The 18,857-nt window shown below is 39.3% G+C and overlaps 1 protein-coding gene across 6 annotated transcripts in view; it reads left to right on the forward strand.

Annotated features, from left to right (window-relative positions):
- LOC101934902 (Y+L amino acid transporter 2-like) overlaps positions 1-18,479 on the forward strand; it is a 33,618-nt gene extending 15,139 nt beyond the window's left edge. For all 6 annotated transcript variants that reach the window (XM_042844486.2, XM_024106240.3, XM_042844489.2 and 3 more), the window contains 7 exons: positions 3,224-3,368; positions 4,256-4,379; positions 5,171-5,274; positions 7,730-7,826; positions 13,593-13,742; positions 16,491-16,674; positions 18,001-18,479. In XM_042844486.2, the coding sequence (XP_042700420.1) occupies positions 3,224-3,368; positions 4,256-4,379; positions 5,171-5,274; positions 7,730-7,826; positions 13,593-13,742; positions 16,491-16,674; positions 18,001-18,092 (896 nt within the window). In that variant the 3' untranslated portion in view covers positions 18,093-18,479. The remainder of the gene's footprint in view (positions 1-3,223; positions 3,369-4,255; positions 4,380-5,170; positions 5,275-7,729; positions 7,827-13,592; positions 13,743-16,490; positions 16,675-18,000) is intronic.
- The last annotated feature ends 378 nt before the right edge of the window (positions 18,480-18,857 follow it).

The raw sequence follows: 18,857 nt of genomic DNA on the forward strand, positions 1-18,857 counted from the left end.
TACAAAAGTGCCATGTGAACGTCTGTTCTCACTTTCACGTGACATTGTAAATAAAAAGCAGGCAACATTATCTCCTGTAAATGTAAACACACTTGTTTGTCTTAGCGATTGGCTGAACAAGAAGTAGGACTGAGTGGACTTGTAGGCTCTGAAGTTTTACATTGTTTTGTTTTTGAATGCAGTTATGTAACAAAAAATCTACGTTTGTAAGTTGCACTTTCACGACAAAGAGAGTGAACTACAGTACTTGTATGAGGTGAATTGAAAAATACTATTTCTTTTGTTTATCATTTTTACAATGCAAATATTTGTAATAAAAATAATATACACTTTGATTTCAATTACAACACAGAATACAATATATATGAAAATGTAGAAAAACATCCAAAATATTTAATAAATTTCAATTGGTATTCTATTGTTTAACAATGCAATTAAAACGGCGATTAATTGCGATTAATTTTTTGACTTAATCGCGTGAGTTAACTGCGATTAATCGACAGCTCTAGTCAATATGTACAGGGAGCAGTCCTATGGCATATGTAGGGACCATTTTATGTGGTCACTTTTTTGACCATAATGTAGATAGGACTGAGGAGTTTCAGTTTAATAGAAGAGAAAATGTTATTGGACCGAGGCCTATAATAAAGACAGGGTTTAGGATGATATTTTATTGTGTGTATTCTGGGAGAACCAGGGTCCAACCAGGATTATAAACTCCATTGTGCTAGTCACTGTATTACCTCATAGTAAAAAACAGTCTCTCTCTTGAAGAGCTAGCACTCTAAAAGACAAGACAGACTAATAGAAATAGATGAGCAACAAATAAGTAATTTGTTGTTCCTGTTCAGAAATAAGCTACACTGGCACAAACACTTTTATACTGATATTACTGTCTCCATGCTCAGGGAGCTGAACTATTTATACCGGTATAGGAAAAGTAGTATAGCTTTTGTGTGTAAACAGGCCTTAGTAGGTCAGAATATGCGAGTTGTCTCTGATCTGTCAGCTCTGATCAGAAGCAAACTGCTGAACATAGCTCTAAGGACAAGGAGTGAGAATGGGGGAGGAGAACATTGCTGATAGTCATTCTCTACTATATTTTCTAATCTGGCTAGGAAATGGAGATGGAGAGGTAGCAAATGTTATTGTTGTGAATGAAGAATGCTAAGAGCTTTCAGTGGGAGTCAAGTCATCTGATAAGCCAGGGATCAACAACCTTTGGCGGCCCATCAGTGGAAATCAGCTGGTGGGCCAGGACGGTTTACCTGCAGCATCCGCAGGTTCGGCCGATCGCAGCTCCCACTGGCTGCGGTTCGCCATTCCAGGCCAATGGGGGCTGCGGGAAACAGCGGTCAGCACATCCCTTGGCCCACGCTGCTTCCCACAGCCCCCATTGGCCTGGAACGGCAAACTGTGGTTTGTGGGAGCTGTGATCGACCAAACCTGCAAATGCTGCATGTAAACAAACCGTCCCGGCCTGCCAGTGGATTTCCCTGATGGGCCACATGCCAAAGGTTGCCAATCCTACGCTATGAACTTATGTCTGTATAACTACGTTGCTCAGGGGTATGGAAAATCTACACACCTGAGTGATGCTTTATAGTGACTGAACTCCAGTGTAGACAGCGCTGTGTCGATGGGAGGGCTTCTCCTGTCGACATAGCTACATAGCTACCGCCTCTCATGGAGATGGAGTACCTACACCAACAGGAGACACTCTCCATCTTCACTAATTGCTACAGCTTCTGCAGCATTGTAAGTATAGACAAGCCCTAAACTAGTAGGGGATGAGCGTAATCTAATCTATATTATATTTAAATAGATTCAGGGTATTAAAATGGTGAAGCAATAGGAAGTTGGGGAGAGGGATGAAGGAAACTCAGAAATTTGTGATCGGGTCAATATTTTTTCGCTCAGCAGTTATTTTACTGAGAACAGTTATGTTTTCCCCTAGCTTCCGTATTCCTGATATAGTCAAATGTGTTTATGTTTGGACATTATAAATGTTTGTGATTTTGAAACCATGCTGTTTTTAGAAGGTGAGTTTGTCGGCCCTGTCACTCTGTTTTGATACCATTAAAGTCAGAGGTGTCTCTCTTTGTGAGCACAGACTCCCATCTGTAGTCCCTCTCCATGGAGTGTAGATGGATCCTATGATTTAACCCCACCTATCCCAATTCTAACAGTAACTGTGTATGAGATTTTGTTACAAAGGTGAAACACTAGTAGCTGCAAACTTTATCTGTCAGTCTCCATAGCTTACTGCTTGTGTGTAACCCATGAATTCCACATATTTAATTACCTTCTTAGTGTTCAGGGTGACTTTATAAAGAAGGCTTCCCTTTGCTCCTAACTGAGTAAAATGTCTGAATGGTCGTCTCACCCATAATACATAATTCCATTTCTATTCATAAGTGATTTTTCAATTTCCTTCTGCATATTTGGTAATTTTAAAAGTCTTTCCTCCACTTCCACTTTCCCTGGGTATTTGAGGTAAACATTTTTATTCAAACCAGTTTCTTTAGCATGCTAATGAAAACCTGGACCCCAAGAGTTTTTCCCCTGCTGGATGCTTAAATAAATCTACAAAGATATCTGTAGATAATTAGAATTGCATCATATCAGATTTCACATTAATAAATGCATTACAGAAATTAACTTCTAAAAATGACAATATTATGCTTTTATATAGCAATTTTATCCATAGAATTCAAAGTGCTTTAAAAAGAAAGTAACTATAATTATCCCCATTTTATAGATGGGGAAATTGAGGCACAGATGTGACATGACGTGAGTCGTACATCAAGTCAGAGAAGGGGCCAGGAATAGAACTGTAGCCTCCTGATTCCCATCCTATCCACTGGTCACACTCTCCTGGGCTTTTAACAGAGGGTGTGAATGGTCCCACTGAAGTCAATGGCAGTCCCTTATTAATCAAGTCGGAACTAGTCCCATAATAGTCAGACGACAAATATGGAAAAACATTACTTACATGTGTAGTTCCATATCACTCTTTGTGAGATGTTCTGACGTCTCTAACTGACTAAGCTTTTTTATATCTCCGATGCTATGAAAATATCTATATATTTTTAAAAGGTTTTATGGTCTGAGAATAGTAGCTTTTGTTTTATTTTGTTTAGCTGAAGTGTATATACCTAACGTAGATAACATAGAAAAACATTTAAACATAACCTATTACTGCTTTATAATATTTACATAGGAGAAACAGAAAATCTTAAAGCTCCATTTGAAGGTTCAACAACTGATGTAGGATGTATAGCACTTGCTCTGTATTCAGCCCTCTTTTCCTACTCTGGATGGGATACCCTGAATTATGTCACTGAGGAGATGAGGAATCCTGAAAGGTTTGTGCATACTCTCAAATCCCCCAAAGAGTGTTACAAAGATTATGAAAACATGACAAGATAGATTGTTCAATAACCCAATGGATGAGTTCAGTGTGTATTTCAGGGGGCGGGGGGTCCTAATTTTGAAATTAATCAAACTACTATCCATAAAAAACTTCTTAGCTTTTGAAAAGACCTACTAAGCACCATACCACTATGTGATTTCCCTTTATCTCTTCAGATGTATTATATCAAAAAGTCAATAGCTCCATATGTGACATTATTTTCTTTACTTTTTAGGATGGGATTTTCAAAGGCACCTAAGGAATTAGGGCACCCAACTTCCACTGAAAATGAATAGGATCTGGGTGCCTAACTTCCACAGGCTCTTTGAAATTCCCATTTTTTTTTTTTTTTTTTTTTTTTTTTTGGTCAGCCAGTGCTGTATTTTACTTTCGAGGAAATGAGCCAAAATCAATTGTAATAATAAACTGGGGTAAAGGGGAGAGACAAAAGAGTTATACTAGTGTTCTGGAAACATTCATTTCCAAGGCCTGGTCTACACCTAAAGGTTAAAAGGTTCACATTCTTAGGGGTAATATTCAATACTAGATTACTTTGGAAAGTGTAGACAAAGCCTGAATCAGCATGGAGAGGCACATACATTGACAGGAGCCAAATTTAAGTGAAGACACTTCCGCAGCTAGATTGGCAGCTTATATTGACCGTGGAGCAAGCCTGAATAAGTTTCCCATACCTGCAGAAAAGTTCTGTGTAAGCACAAAAGCTTGTCCCCATCACCAACAGAAGCTGGGCCAATAAAAATATTCCTCACCCACTTGTATTTGGGAGGAGCATTTCTCATTTTAATACGATGCAATACCATTTTATCTCTCTCTTTGTAGGAATCTACCCCTCTCAATTGCAATTTCAATGCCTATTGTGACCATTATTTACTTGATGACTAACGTAGCATACTATGTAGTGTTAGACATGCCAGCTCTTCTAACAAGCGACGCAGTGGCAGTGGTAAGTTGTGTGAAGTTTATTAAGGCAAATGTTTATAATATGTATAATGCTGTGGAAGATTCTCATTTGGTCCCCTATACAGCAGATTTCTTACCCTGCCAATTAAGGTGTTTTGTGTGTGTGTGTGTGTGTGTGTGTTTAATAGCTGTAACTACTTGTTTCTGTGTAATAACACCAGTACACTGTGATGACTCAGACATAATGCATATCTCTTTGTGAACTGATGCTTGTTAAACCATTGTATAATCTCTGTAAATCCTGATCCTAACAATGACCTAGATGTAGCGGTTGTTTTAAATAAACCAATTTTGCTATAGTTCTACTTCATGATGTTCAGTATTGTCACTGAACACTCTACACTGGCAGAAATAGTTTTGAGACAAATTGTTGCTAAGCGCTGCTCAAACTTTTATTAGCATTTCACACCCCCAAAATACAAACAAATATAGTCAACATATTATACAATATGGAAAGTCTATAGTTATTAACACACAATTCAACAATTGATTTATACATCCTAATCTGCATGAAAACCACTATTTCAAACCCAATTTACAGAAATTAACAAAAATCCAATTTTGTTTTAATGCTAATGTAGGATTTATCTTAGCATTGATCAGCCTTTCAAAATTCCAATCACCCACTCAGCAGGAGTAGTTTTCATTATCATCATGGTAAAGAATGGGCTAGGAGACTCTGTGCTTGGACTGATAAATTTTCCTGACAGTTTTGCAAGGCTGTCATTGCATATTTAATGTAATTAGCCTCATGCGCTCTCTTTTCTATTGCAGACATTTGGTAATGAAACCCTTAGTTATGCTAAGTGGATAATTCCTATTGCAGTGGCCATGTCCTGTTATGGTGGATTAAACTCATCAACTATTGCAGCTTCCAGGTATGAAACATCAAACATGTAAAAGGCAGGCAGTACTCAAAGGGCAATCAATAGCACTTTGTAGTAAGTGGCATCATTTAATAATATATTGCAGTGGGACCTGCTGAAGTTAAGAATCTGTGACTATCTCCATTTCAGGCGTTTAGTATTGTAGGATAAAAGTAATGCACTCTACGTTAAGAATGCAGTCTAAAGGTAGCAGTAGAATGTTAACAGGAGTGACCGTTGAGTTTCTTTCTATCACTTTGTTCTAACTTGACTGGCTGACTTGCTACAAGAAATTTAGGGTAAAGATGGGGCAGGTATAGGGAGGGAGGGTGTAAGACTCCCATGCATGGCTGACACCAGTTGCATTCCTGGTGCACAAAGAATGTTTCCTATTAGTGCCACCTGGGGAGTGAACCATCCCAAAAGAAATGAGACATGGTTGGGAAAAGGCCTTGTAACATTGTCCCTCTGTGTATACTGCCCCTTCTAGTTAGTGACACAGCAGATTCACTACCCCTTCATGGTGGGGTGCTTTGGGAGGCATTGTATGAGGTACACTCATGTCTTGGCATAATGTTTCCAGGTGCTCTGGCTGCAGCAGTACAACTCAGCACAGCCTCCTTTGCCAAGCAGTAATTAGCTGCCATAGTGTGGCCCTATGATTGTAGGCCGCTGAGGGCATGCACCTCTCTTCTTTTATTTGTATGTAAAGCCCAGCACAAATCTCTGTGGCTCAGAGAGCTTGTAGGGTAAAATCTGAATAAATAAAACAAAGATCTCTGAGCACACCTCCAGATTCCAGTGAGAAATACCATGACTGAGTAGCGGTGTTATTTTAGAGTCAATTAATAGTCCAACTTTATTTGTATTACACTGAAGAATATTTGTATTCTTCCTTTTTCATCTGTCAAAGACATTTGTCATGCTGGATATTGCTATACTGTGATATTTGAAACTGATCCTATAATAGTTCCTGTTGATAATTCATAAATAATAAACAGTATTGGAACTGCTTTAAACAGAAAAACAAGGACCACCTAAGGAAAAAAAAATTTCTTTCAGTCAAGCCAGAATTGACCTTTACATGCCATCAATCTCATAAATTTGACACGGATCCTATTCAACAGAATTGAAAGTCTGCTAATGTTGCCATGTGCATGAATACATTAGAAGTACCAAACCTGAAGAAATGCCACAATCCAAGGATATAAGGACATCATTTAGCACCATCTTTGTCCAATAATATCATGTAGTTCCATGGTCATCTTTCTGTAACGCCAAAGCAAATAATTCAGAATATGCAAGTTTAGTGTGGAGTTATTATTCATTTGTGGGGAGCAACACTGCCCTTGGCCTAACAAATGTGGTGAATTGTCTGTATATAGCTGCAAGTTAATCTGAATCTAAATTAAGTTTTTAATATTTGGGTTAATAAATATTTATTTCAACGCTAATAGTTCATGCTTTATAGCTAATTGCATATTGTCTGTGGATAGGTATATACTTGAAACACTTGAAGAAAACCAAAACACTTAAAACCAAGATGCAGCTATAATACTGTAGGTCTCATCTTCTGTGTCTACAGCTATAAGTATGAAAGAACCAAATTCAAGAGACAAGTCCAGCACATTCCAATGCTGTTTGTTTGAAACTTACATTCTCCCTCCCACTGCTATTCACAGGGCATTAGTTAGTTAGTTAGTTAGTTAGTTAGTGCTAGTGACTAGAGGCAAACCAGGTCAAAGTTCCTTTGTGCTAGGGCTGTGCCAACATATAGTAGTAAATGACTATCCCTGTCCCAAAGAGCTTACAACCTAAAGGACTGCATGGAGCTTCTCCACCTATGCAAAGGTGCAGATATGGCTCCCCCCTCCCTCCCCCCCCCCAAAAAAAGAAAGCATGCTCAGCACAGAGGATTGGACTGGACTATATATTTTTTTGCTGTCAAATTGCCCCTCTCTAAGCATTGTGGTGGCTTTTGATAGTCCTGGTAGGGTCTTTTGACATTATAGGAGCAATAGCATTCAGAATATTTCAGGCTACAGGAAGTTCTTTCAAGAATATTTAATGCAATGTGCAATGTTTCTACAATAAACATATGCTTGCAGTGAAGTACTATTTTCAGTAGCACAGATTTTATTATTGGAACTCTCAAACGAAGGACTACTTAAAATGGGGCAGGTGCAGTCTTCTGATTACCTAGTAGCAGTCTGATCTACATTTGTCACATTAAGTCAAATAATTCCTTAATGATGGAGATTTTTTTGTGCCCTGGCATGTACACTAGCACTGTCTATTATCCAGTGAAAGGCAAAGGTGGACAAAAGAATGGTACTTACAACAAAAAAGCATTTTTCTCCATAAATGTTTACAACAGCAACAAAAAATATAATTGGTTCTGCCTTTGTGGAAAAACAGAAGGACTCTGCTTGGCTAATTAGACTTTTTTTCTTTCCTTTTGTGTTAGGCTTTTTTATGTTGGAGCCAGAGAAGGACACCTTCCTGATAGTTTGAGTTTGATTCATATAAAGTGTTTCACACCAATCCCTGCTCTTTTCTTTAATGTAAGTAACAGTACTTCTCCACTTCTTTCCTCACTATTTTGGGAATTTTCTGCAAATGGTAAAGTATTATGAATCCCTTTTACACTCCATTTCTCCAGGCCTGTCTACACTGGGGAAGTTTCCCCAAAATAGCTAGTTGAACTAAATTGTTTTTTAAAACAGTTGGAGCCACACGGCCTGATTCTCATTTACACTAAGGGCACCCAGGTAAAGTGATCTTAGTGTGAATGAGAAGTAGGCCCAGAGGGTAGGGTTAATCAGCCGAAACTAGTGTTAAAATCACCTGTAGGGGTTTATCTGAATCAGTTTTAAAAATAGTTGGGATATTGCAACAAAAATTCTCAGTTTATCCAAGATTTAACATTAATTAGTCTCTGTGTTCTGATCTAGGTTAGAAAAAAGGGAAGGTTTAAAATGCATAACCACAGAGTTTACAGCCGCACAGCTGTACCGATGCAGCGGCTAGTGCAGACGCTCTATGCTGACAGGAGAGAGCTCTCCCATTGACTTAATTACTCCAGTCCCCACAAGCGATGGTAGCTATGTTGGCAAGAGAAACTCTCCCGCTGACATAGCACTGTCCACACTTAGGTCAGTGTAACTTGCACCACTCAGCGAGGTGGCTTATTCACACCCCTGACTAAACTGATACCGACGTAAGCTGTAGTGCATACATAGCCTAAGTCTTTGTGTGGGTTTGCATATTCACAAAGCCACATACTGAAATTCTCAGGTGAATACCACACTCTAAAAAGAGAATTAGTTTAGTTGGCTTTGGGAAAGAGGAAGATTGACTCACAATGAAATACTACCAGCTTCCCAATGAAGAATGCTTTATGTAGTCATGTGCTAAAGTATATAAGAATTTTAAAACAATATATACACACATTTGTCACAGCACTTAAAATACTTGGATCAAAGTATTTAAAATTGGGTTCCTAAAGCTAGACTTTTACATCCATATTTACTTTATTCTTCTCTAATTGCACAAAGGAATCTTCTTTGTGATGGGCACTTATAGGTATTTTAAAATCTTATTTACAAATTAAAATGAGATATTATGGCGCAATAGCAACATTTCATTGTAAATGAGATTGTGGGACACAGGGACAGGGAGCTGTAAGATACAAAATTAGTACAAATGATTGCAAGTATTAATCCAGAAATCAAATAGATTAAAGTGAGGGGGGGAAATCCATCATAAAGCATTTATTGCTGCTTATTAAACTATTCATTTCACTTGGTGAAATTCTATAGCCTGTCTTATGCAGATGATCAAAGTGCCTTTTTGCCTTAATATAGGAATCTAGGAATGAGTCATTTGAGTCTGAATATTTCCACTAGTGGGAATTACACTTGTATCAGTGGGAAGGGTTTGTTCTCTTAACATGTGAACATAATTCCCATTTATAAGAATAGAAGTTTTCTGTGTTTATTGAGGGAAGAATGCACTCTTTCAGTTGTGCTCTTTAATAAATCAGTGGTTTAAGATTCAGAGATTTTAGGGCTCATTCACCTCTGGACTCAGTTCTGCAGTCTTTGGGGCCAAATACCGTAACTCTCATTGAAGTCCAATTGTTTGTAGAAAGCTCAAAAAGAGGAACATTCTACTACCCTTCTAGAGGGAGAAATCTTTGCTTAATTGTTCTCAGTGCACAGAAATACAATGTCCTGTACAGTGTTTGTTTGAAGGCAGATATTTAAAAGTTAAAATCTTGTCCAGTGGATTGTGAGCTAGGAGCACCTCAGTTCTAATTATGGATCTGATATTGACTCTTCGTCTAGCTTTGGGCAAGTCACTTGAATATCTCTGCCTCAGTTTCCTCCTCTATAAAGGAGGAAAACAATAAATATTTGCCTACCTTACCAGAGAGATGTGAAGACTGATTAATATTTATAAAGTGCTTTGAATACAAAATAATTATATAAATATTTGTGTTGTTATTGTTACTATTAAATTTAAGGGCCTGTATCCCTAGAAGTTCATGTCGTAACTCCCATTGCCTTCAGTGGGACAGGATCAAGCCCTACATCAGTAAAGTGCATTAGATAAAATGAGTACAGTTTGAAAATGTAACAAATCCTGCAGTCCATAGAAAAAAGAAAGAATGAGTGATGACATTGAACCGTGGGGTAAGTAATCACCCAGAGGACTGACTACAATTTTTCATAAAGGTTGCCTTACAGTTTACTTGAACAATTCCATGACAAAGCTCCTGGGACTCTTAAATGCTGAATAGGCTAGTATGGGATGGTTCAGCTTGTGCGACTTGTCGTTCAGGGATACTGTTTGCCACAGATCAAATTTCCAAATTCAAAACAAATGGGGAATATCTAGCTGGTTGAAATTTTTCAAAATTAAAAAGGAGATGGGGGGAAATATCCCTTTTTGACAAACTCTAATCTCATGAGCATGTGAGGTGTCTTTATTAGCCCCACACAGAGCTTTAGGGACAATGCAGTAGCAGCTGTAGAAGAGGATTTGGCTGTGACTAGGACTAAACATAGGCAGTCCCTGGTAATGTTAGTGAGTTGCTCACCTGGTAAAGGTAAGTTTGCATTTGAAAGTTTGGGGGATACTTTAAGGTAGTCCCTTAGTTGGATGTTTCCTTGTTAAGTGTGGTCACTAACACAGATTTCACTGTATAGAAGAAGCATGTTACTATGCCAGTAACCTTCTCTGATAGTTATGTCTTAATAAGAGTTAGTTTTTTCGCTTCATAACTCCATGTTGTGTTTTCTTCTTGGTCCTGCAGTGAAGTTGTCATAGTCTTGGATTTGTGACATCAGCCAGTTACCATGAAAATGATTGTGATGTTACAAATTCATCATTATGACATCATTGCAGGAGGAGGAGAAGAAAAATAGGATGCAAGGGAGAGAACTTCTCTTTAAATATTAATAGATTTGAAAACAAATGAAAGGTAAATTACTTCATGTTTTAGTCAAATATATATATTGTCTGTAGAACTGCATACTCTCTTGGTTCACCAGAATCTGGATTTGGTGACCTTTAGAGTACACTTCAAGCCCAGACTATTCCTTGGAGAAGCATTCATTAAGGGGAGCAAGGGGCATGACAGAGAGATACTGTAGGAAGTTGTATAGGCCTGAGTACCCTATTTTAATATGCTCTTAAAATATATCCAGGGCCAGTAGCACCGACTGTTAGTGAGGTTGCCTAATGCTCCCCATTATGAGGCTCTGTTTAGTGTTGCTTATAACTGTGCCAAAATTTAAACCATTTGGGTTGAAATTTTACATGCCAGATGCCTGCCTCAGGCATCAATATTTTGGAAAATTTGCATCAAAACAGTCCAGCAATTTCTGAGAATGAGGCTAAGGAATGATAATGTTTTGCCCAATTTAAAAAATCCTGGTGACTTTTTAAAAATTTTATTTTGAACAGCTCTAGTGCCCGCATGCGTTGGAGCAATTAACTGAAATTTGGCGGAGGAGTGGCCTTTGTGTCAGAGATGTGCCTTTTGCTGACCCTATGAAAATCTGCCCAAATTTGGCCAAGAGATAAGCCTTTTCAGAGTCTCCATTAACACATGCTTAGCTCCTACTGTTGATCAGATTGACCGTCCCCATAGAGCAATTGACCATGCTTCCACCAGCCCAAAGCAACAAGGATGAAGCAGAACTTTCCCTGTAGTGGCTGCTCCCAGCTGTTTTGGGCTGTGGCTGGACTGGGCACTAGAACAGAGAGCAGGGAGTGTCTCTTTCCTATGCTCATAGGGTACATGTACACAGGGATAAAAGACCCACGGCATGACTGTGGCTGTCTAGGTCAGCTGACTTGGGCTTGTGGGACTCAGGCTGTGGGGCTAAAAAACAAAATTGCTGTGTATACATTCAGGGTCACGCTGGAGCCCGAGTCCAGGACACTCCACTCTTGCAGCCCGAGGCCAAGCATCTTTTATCCCAGTGTAGACATACCCTCAAAGACACCTCACCTCCCCACCCCGCTCAAACTGCTGGCACCCATGCAGAATGGAGGTGTAAGCTTCCGGACACAAATGCCGAGAGGACAAGAGGTGGGCCTGTGAGCAGGGCAGATGGAGGAAAGAATAGATTGGATAAGGAGTCTGATGAGACTGGGACTGGAGAATGGAGGAGGGGAGAGGGAAGAGAAAATAGGATTAGCTAGGCCAGGATACTTGGACTGTGAGCCAGTGGGGTGGGGAGGCTGGGAATGATTTGGAGCCAAGGAGAGACTGGGACGAGAAGCCTGAGGAGTGGAGACTGGGACTGGGTAGGCAAAGAGAAGGAGCCAGAGACAAGGACTGGAATAGGTACAGATTGGAGGGACTGGGGAAACAGGAGTCATGCTTGGCTGTGTGGGGGAGGGCAGGCAGAAGGCGCTGTGACCACTAGAGAACACTCCCTTCCATCATCTAGAATGGAACCCAAGATTCCTGAGTCTCGCCATTCCTTTGCTGTCAGCATATCTGTAAAACCCACTGGCAAAGTGGATGTCTCATCCCCCTCTAGTGCTGGTCTACAGAGCAGATGACAAACTACTATTGCTACCAGTTACTCTGCTAGTTCAAGTGGCAGAGGTCTGTGAAGTGGGTCCAAAGGTTCCAATGTGGCTGATGAACCATGTGGGTGTCAGTATAATGCGACATGATGGAATTCTTTTTTCAATTTGCTTCTTCAAAAAATGAGGAAATTACACACAAAGTACATCAAAAGAACATTTATTAAGGTTGCATAATCAAGCATTCAAAAGCTAGGACAAGCCAGAAAAACTGCCTGTGCCCCTTTGTACGCATTATGATGCAGTCTTTAATTGCATGATCACCTGCTATTTTTAACTACTGGACACCTACCTCATTCAGTGCTCACAATGGATCTGCTCTGGGGATAGATCAGGGCTGTGTTCTGAACGAGGTTGTTGTTTGTTGGGCCCTTGCCTAATTTAGAAGTTGAAAGGGGAGTCATGAATAAGCCAGGGGATTTCAGGAAGAGAAAGGATGGCCTCATGGTTAAGGCAGCTGAATGTCACCCTGGAGAACTGGATTCTATCCCTGCCTGTGCCAGAGTTTTCACTGTGATGCTAGGCAAGTCCCTAGACCACACTTTTCACAGGTGGTCACTAATTATCTGTTCTTCTTTTTCTGTGTTCCTGATTTGAGACCCTGGATCTGATTTGCAGGAGTGTTGAGCACTCACTGCTGCAACTGAAGTCAATGAGAGCTGTGCTTTATATAGAGCACTATATAATGTTCAGAACTCTGACAACACAGGTTCTAGGTGTCTCAAGTTAGACACCACATAGGTGGAAATTTTTGGACCTTATTCCCTCTGTGCCTCAGTTTCCCATATGTAAACTGGGGATATGACCCCCTCACCTCCCAGGGGTGTTGTGATGATAAACTAACATTTGTGAAGCAATCAGATACTATGCTAATGAGCACCATAGACAAGCTCATGAGGAAATCAATGGTTCTGTCTTCAGAGCAGGATTTGACTGGTGTGAGGTAAAAAAGGCATGGGGCCACACGTTGAGCAGTGGGGAGAAAACAAAATGTAGACCAGCTGGCCATTCCCTGAGCACTGTCCACCAGTGCACTTACAGATTTCTTAGCGGTTCTGAGAACACAGCTCTCAGTGATTTCAGTTGGAACTTAGGAGCTCAGCACCACTAAAATCAGGCCTTTGATATATAGTACTTAATATATAGTATGTTTTTGTTTCATAAGAAAACTATTTTGTTACTTAAAAAAGCTTTCCCCCCCCCACCTTTTATGTCTGTAGGGTTTAATGACTTTGCTCTACCTCCTTGTGGAAGATGTCTTTCTCCTCATTAATTACTACAGCTTCAACTACTGGCTGTATGTTGGGCTGTCTATTGCAGGATTAATATACCTGAGACATACGCAGCCTGATAGGCCACGGCCTATTAAAGTAAGTACATTACAGAAGAAAATAAAACCTAATATACAGTCAATGCATCTGTTTGTATATACATTACAGTATTGGCAGGGCCGGCTCCAGCTTTTTTGCCGCCCCAAGTGGCGGAATAAATAAATAAATAAATAAATAAACAAATAAAAAGCCGATCGACTACAAGTGGAGCGATTGAGGTGCCGCCGAAGAAGAAGAGAGGGACCCGAAGGACCCACCGCCGAATTGCCGCTGCAGACCAGGAGGTGCCGCCCCAGTAACGTACGGAGTGCCGCCCCTTTCTATTGGCTGCCCCAGGCACCTGCTTCCTTCTCTGGTGCCTGGAGCTGACCCTGAGTATTGGTACTAAGGATGTGTCAGAACTTCCCTTATATGCTACTCTTTTAGCCACAAAAGTCCTTTTAACATACACTGTCACAAGTTAAGGAGCAAAATGTATCCCAGCTTTCAGAAGGATATCTATTACGGCATTTTTGCTATATATAGTATAAAAATTGACATTTATTGATTTTGTGACTCGTTTTTGCTTCTGTTCAACTTAAAACCCTCTTCGTTTTTAAAATGAAATTGTCTAGGCTCCTTAGTCCATAGTGTGTAGCTGGATAGGCCCTTATTTTTGTGTAGTCATTTTTTCTCATAATGGATCTTTACATTGCCATAGTTACAGGGTGCCTAGGGCTCTGGCACAGTTGGGTATTCAGGTTTGATTACACCTCTTATAGTTTGGGAAATTCTGAGCTGCCAGACAATAGTTCCACCTCTCCTTCGTTTGTAGGACTAGTACTTTACTTCCTCTTCCCTTCATCCATATATATTTTGCCATCCAAGACACACATGGTAGTAGGAGAGTGAGGTGTATTAATGCTACTTGGGTCCTCCAAGAAATGGTACCCTATACACTCTTCAAGTATAGAGGAGTGTTACATTCAGTCAGACAAGTGAATTTAGAATACAAATTAATACCCCTTCATGAGCTTTTCCAAAGACGTTTTTATTTTTGACTCTGTCTTGTCACAGTCTCCTGTACCATCTTTACCAGCATCAGTTTTTGTTCGTGTGTTATTAAAGGGCAAAATGTTTTGATTCCTATCCAGCATCTACAACAAAAATAGAACTCCTGTGTACAATCAGCATTAAAGTTCATTCTCTAAAGCTAGTAAACTTTCTAATTCTCCAAAGCTAGTCAATTTTTTTGAAATTTCAAGTTTGACAAGATCTTTCATTCACATTTTGAATGTAAAAAGACAACAAAAAAACCACCTCACAACAACCAACAAGGGAAATTTTGCTCAATCTTTTTCCTGTTTTTTGACCAGCCAGTTCTGCTTTCTGTTGGACATCAGACCGATGAAACACAAACTGTTCATGGGTCTGCTGCAGCCCACAAATCTTGAAGTTGTAAAAATGAACTATTGTATTCCACGCTTTGCCATATGCAGCCCTGCTTGACAACAAATAGCCTTGATAAAACGTACTGTCTTCACACTTAATTTACAAACTCTCCAGATAATAGGCAGAAAAGAGGAGAGAGGGTGAAATCCTGGCCTTATTAAAATCAATGGGAATTTTGCCATAGACTTCAGTACACCCAAGATTGCACCCAGAGAGTTTATCTAAGCCGACTGTGGGTGCCAAATTATTAATTTCTATTATTCTTTGCCTGCTTAGCTGACCTCACATTTTTGCATGGAATTTTGTGCACGCACAGTGGATTGTTTTCCTCAATGTATATCTTACTTACATAAAAATAATATTTATACAAAAACTCTCTCTGTGTTAGAAGTTATAGCTAGCTCTTAAAATGTCATGACATTTTGAAAGGCCATTCTTGAGAACAGTGGCTAGGTATCAAAGTGTAGTTCTACTTTAAGAAATGAATCTGTAAAAAAGTTTATTGTGGGCTTCCCTACTTGTTTTCCAATTATTTCCATATCAGATTTGCTGATTTTACAAGCAAAATGATGTGTTTCTAACTACCACCTCTGCAAACTTAACTAGATTCTTGAGAGTCAAGCTGAGTTCATTCAATTTCTGACATACAAATGATAAAAATTCTACAGTAGAAGCTTAGAGAAAAAATTCCTTGCATGGTAGCACTCGGCTTCAGTGCTCTGCTCTTACTGCATTTGTGGATCTCTCATAAATGTCAATTGGAGCTGAGTTTGTGCAGTCCTGGAAACAGGATGGACAGATACAGACACACACATGTATTTACACCTGGGGGGCAGAGGGGATCCCCCAATTCTCCTCCAGACTCTTCAGGTCATTTATAATGTCCTTCCCCCCACTTTGTAGTATATGAAGGGTCCTCAAGTTAAACCAAAAAAGAGACAAAAGAAAGGTCCTTTCAAGTGAAGGGAAAGGTGGCCTGTCTCTCAGGCCATCTTTCTAGATTCAGCTCTTTGGACTTGGCCTATTAATGGGCCTATTGTCTTTTATTAGGATCTAACTCCAGCCCCTCATCTTGGGGCATCTTGCTTCACAGCTGGTCGATACAGCGTTAGCGACAGTGTTTCCCTCTTGGCTGATGTGTCTCTGTTGTCAGCAGTCTCTGAGGTGAAGCAACCCTCCTTTTCTTCACCACTCCTTTCTGTAGAAGCTTTCCCTTTTTTAGCTCTTCTCCCTCTTCCAGGCAGAGCAAGCCTTACAGGCAGGCCTCATTAGTGCTTCAGTTTGTAAGGCCTCACATTTTTCAACAGTATGTTTTGTTGTTTCTTTTAATTCATGTTGATCTTTTTGTATCTGCAGCTCAGCCTCTTCTTTCCTGTAGTATACTGTTTATGTTCCATTTTCCTGGTCCTGGTTCCTCTCTACAGCGATACAATCAATACCCTCATTGGAATTGGCATAGCCCTCTCTGGAATTCCTGCATATTATCTGGGAGTTTATTTACCATCTGAAAAGAAACCTAAATGTCTTCAGTGGCTCTCTGGTAAGCAATGTAGTTTTACATTAGTATGTGATTATGTACATCTCTACATGCAGGCACCTGTAAATACAAATTGTGAGAACTTGTCAGAAAACAAAAAAAATCTTAGCTATTTTTCTGGATTTTTTGTAAAATTTGTTCCCTCAGAAATTTTTAATATATAATGCATTACATGTCTAGGAAGTTTTGCTGTGTTTGTTATATGTTTTAGAGGGAAAAATAACCTGAACTATGCAACTTTACAGAATTTTCCTGCATGTAGATTCAATAAAAATATTACAGTAAAAATATAACAGATAGATTAGGGTGACCAGATGTCCCGATTTTATAGGGACAGTTCCGATATTTGGAGCCTTTTTTTATATGGGCTCCTATTACCCCTCACCCCCGTCCCGATTTTTCACACTTGCAGTCTGGTCACCCTACGGTACATTAATGATAAGTCATTATGGAGGAATAATTTACATTGGCTCGGTCAAAAGTCCTCCTAGTGTTGAAGACTGAAGAAGAGCTCTATGTAAGCTCAAAAGCTTGTGTCTCTCACCAACAGAAGTTGGTCCAACAAGATATTACCTCACCCAACTTGTTTCTCTAAAGACTAAACACACTCATTTTTGGTCTGGAGGACTGAAAGTACCATATCACTGTATTGTTTCGCTGACTGACCAATTAGTGTAGTATCTGAGTTAGAGGAGACCACCTATTTTGGTACCCAGTTAAAATGTGAATACTGCTATAATGATGGATATTTGAGATTGGTAAGGGGCTAACATTTGCATTGGGGAAAAAATTGGTGGTCCTGTAGGGCTGTACACATACTTATTTCTGGGTGCTCTCTTCCAGGAACAATTGAAAAAGTGGTTGTGGGGGTGGGGGGGATGGGACAGATGCCATAACTTGTATAAATAAACTGATGTGAGCTGATGTAAACATCAGCAGAAAGTTTCCTAAATTATTAAATCATTAATTTAGTGGACTCAGGTTCAGAAACTAGTAGCTGCAGAGGATTATGCATATATCTGCTACTGACTCACAGACTAGTTTTGAAAGGCTCAATCCTGAGCTCCTTGTTCAGTTTGATCCCAGCTCTTACAAATTTCCATTAAATTCAGTGAAGGGCTGATTAAAAATTAAGAATTTCAAAGTGGGGCTTTGATGTGTGAATGATTTACCCATTGGAAACATGGATTTAATCCCCCTCACTGAAATGTTGCAAAGCTTAATTAATGTTTGCAAAGTGCTTTGAGATCCTTGGACACAAAGTATATAAAAGACCAAAGTTCTATTGTAAGTTTGTCTCATCTATGTGTTGTTTTTTTTATTTTGCAGCCACAACAACAAAATATGTTCAGATGTTGTTCTACTGTTGTCTGACAGACTTGGACACTGAAGTGGATCAGACAGAAGCTAAAGCCAAATAGGGTTGTCTGGACATTTACATACTTGAAGCATTTTTAGTGTCTGAAATTCTTTGTGTAGGGTTGGTTGCACGAAAGTACCAACAATTACACTGTGCATCAGTTTGATGTTAATTATTTTTGTGCTTATTTTATTAGCCCCTTCACTGCCAAGGGTATTTACCAATCCCTGTTCTACAGGATTTTTTTCTAATTTTGTTTATTAATGCTGATTGATTACCTGGTGATTGTGAAGTGCTTTGAAAATATAAAGCACTGTATGAATAAGCTCTTCATGTTACATAAGTGTTAGTTTTTGCAAGCCTTTTGGAATAAATCTATCCAGTGCAAAGGAATAAATCTATCCAGTGCAAAGCAGAATCTTGAGAAATAAAAAGACAAATGAAAGAATACAATGCAAATCAGAAACTTACTAGATTTACATTTCTAAAGATAAGGCAGGAGAAGAAAGTCACAATATAAATTTAAGATTTGTATTGCAATTAGTAAATTTGTTTCTCAGCAAAAAAGTTTAAGTAGGCAGGCAAGCATTTTCAAGGTATAAATGCATCACTAGAACAAAAAAAATCTAATCCATGTTCCCCTAAGTAGATCCCAGCAGACACATTTAATTCAGTTACAAGAAGAATACAAGGGAAGTGGACTATCTGAAAAATAAAAGCTCTGTGCTAAACCTTATGTGAGGACATACAATAATTGTCATCTTTTTGCAGTAGAGGCATTTCAGATGACAAATTAGTTCACATAGTTGTTGTCACAGGTGTGCCA

The sequence above is a fragment of the Chrysemys picta genome, chromosome 2, assembly GCF_011386835.1.
Source record: "Chrysemys picta bellii isolate R12L10 chromosome 2, ASM1138683v2, whole genome shotgun sequence".
In the NCBI taxonomy this organism is placed as follows: domain Eukaryota; kingdom Metazoa; phylum Chordata; order Testudines; family Emydidae; genus Chrysemys; species Chrysemys picta.